This window comes from Neltuma alba, unplaced genomic scaffold, assembly GCF_004799145.2.
Source record: "Neltuma alba isolate B1F8T4 unplaced genomic scaffold, ASM479914v2 tig00007971_pilon, whole genome shotgun sequence".
Taxonomy (NCBI): Eukaryota; Viridiplantae; Streptophyta; class Magnoliopsida; order Fabales; family Fabaceae; genus Neltuma; species Neltuma alba.
The window spans coordinates 45,845-47,774 of NW_021634917.1; the positions used below are offsets into that span (position 1 = coordinate 45,845).

At 39.2% G+C, this 1,930-nt stretch overlaps 1 protein-coding gene across 1 annotated transcript; it reads right to left on the minus strand.

Moving 5' to 3' along the window:
* Positions 1 to 773: 773 nt before the first annotated feature.
* Positions 774 to 1,620, minus strand: LOC114753539 (uncharacterized). Its single transcript, XM_028942222.1, has one exon. It carries the CDS (start codon positions 1,560 to 1,562, stop codon positions 1,089 to 1,091), a length of 474 nt encoding a protein of 157 aa, XP_028798055.1. The 5' UTR covers positions 1,563 to 1,620; the 3' UTR covers positions 774 to 1,088.
* Positions 1,621 to 1,930: the final 310 nt, after the last annotated feature.

Consider the following 1,930-nt stretch of genomic DNA (forward strand, 5'->3'; position numbering starts at 1 on the left):
CTGTATAAGTATCATCTTATTCGAGATGCTGTCGGGCACTAAATGGGGTAACTCAATTCAAACATTTATTTATCATGTTATGAGGAACTAGCCATTTCTACTAAACCTAATCCTCACTGGTTATTTGTAAGCTTTTTTCAATGCAGAACAACGGATACTAAATACTCGTAACTTTGGAAATCTAGCTATATTTGTATTTGAATCATAATTAATATATTGTCTAGTATATAAAATTTAAAGGTAGTTAATTATGTTAATTACAGAGTGAACCTTAATTAGAGATCAAAGTGTGTGATCGATCACTGACAATAATAGAAGGCATGGTCTGTTTAATTTATAATTAGATAATTTATTTTGTTGGGGGCTAAGTAGTTTTTTAGTTTAGATATAACGGCTAGAAATTAGAAAAGTGAGATTGTTCTCTTTCTCTAGTACTTTAGCAAATGTACTTGCCAAATTGTGTTTTGTATTCTAAACTTAGAAGACTAAATAAAAGCATACGGAGCTACGAAGTGGTTATTCAAAAGGCAATGAAATCGGCAATGGCGGAATTAATATATTTTGTTGTCTTCTTTAAGGTACGATGGCTGTGATTCTTAAAGAACCCAAAAGTTCCTAATAATTTATCATGACCAAACGGATGAAGGGCGAAGAAGAACGATTTTGTGAACGCAGACGATTCTTCAATAAGCTAATAAGTTCAGAGAGATGCCGACAGTGTATCAAAGCACGCATTTAATTTTTTTTATTTGTTGACTGAAAAATAATTAAAAGTACAAATACATATATATATATATTTCAGAAATAGTAATAACTTGAAATCAAAATCCCAACGTACATAAGGTGAAAACTGAGCTGGGATAATTATCATCTAACGTGTCCAAATAAGCTTCATATTTTAGTATTAATTAATTTCTCATAGTTTACTAAGATTTAACAAAGCAGCGTGTCCAAAATTGCTCAACCCTGTGTCCTCAGCTCCTTGTAGAACATATTTATGAACACCTCCGCCGCCTCATCAACCTGGTGGTTCCCGTCATCGTTGCCGTCCGTCACCGGGAACGGAGAGTCCGTGATCCTCACCTTTCTCACCGCCCGGGTCCGCCCAGACCAATGAAGTGCTGGCGACGCCTCCACCACCACATCCTTCCCTTTTTTGTCACCGACCATCTCAACGCCACCTTAAGAGCATCATTAACCGCCGCCGTGTCGTCATCCAGCGTGAGTGGCGCGTGAGCACACGCGAAGAACTGACATGGATCACGTTTGGAGAAGAAGCTGTAGTTGGGAGTGTTGCTGCAGCTGAACTCGTACTCATCACCGCGGGGGGTGGAGAGCTGCAACTGGGCGTCGTGGGAGGCGGCGGCGGCGCCATGGTGGTGGTGGTGGTGGTGAGAGATGAGATTGGCGATGGCTTTTCCGGCGAGCTTGCGGGGACGTTTGAGGACGAGGTTGAGGTTCATCAAGAGTTTTGGTTTGGTGAAGCCTTTTCGGAGCATGAAGAAGAGGACATGTATTATGCTGCCCACCTTCTTTGATATCACTGGCAGATTGTTTTCCATTTCTCTGTATTATTGAAGAGAGAGAGAGAGGGTTTGGAAGTGAGAGATAGAGGAAGAGATGAATTATTGAAGAGGAGAGGGGGAAGGGTGGGGGTATATATAATGCGGAAAAGGAAGGTTAGGAGCTGAGGTTGGAGGAGGCCTTGTGGTATACTCAATCATCTACCCACTTTCCTAAAGTAACCTGTGGCTGCATATATCTTCCGTGTTACCCTGGCGCTTGATTTGTAAGGGAGGAAAATTTTCATGATTTTGATTTAAAAATTTGAAGGAAAAAAAGATTAAAAGCTTTTAATTAAGTTTTATTACTTTTTTTTATCTTAAGTCATTTTTATTAAAATTTATAATTCTATTTTTTAATTTTTAAA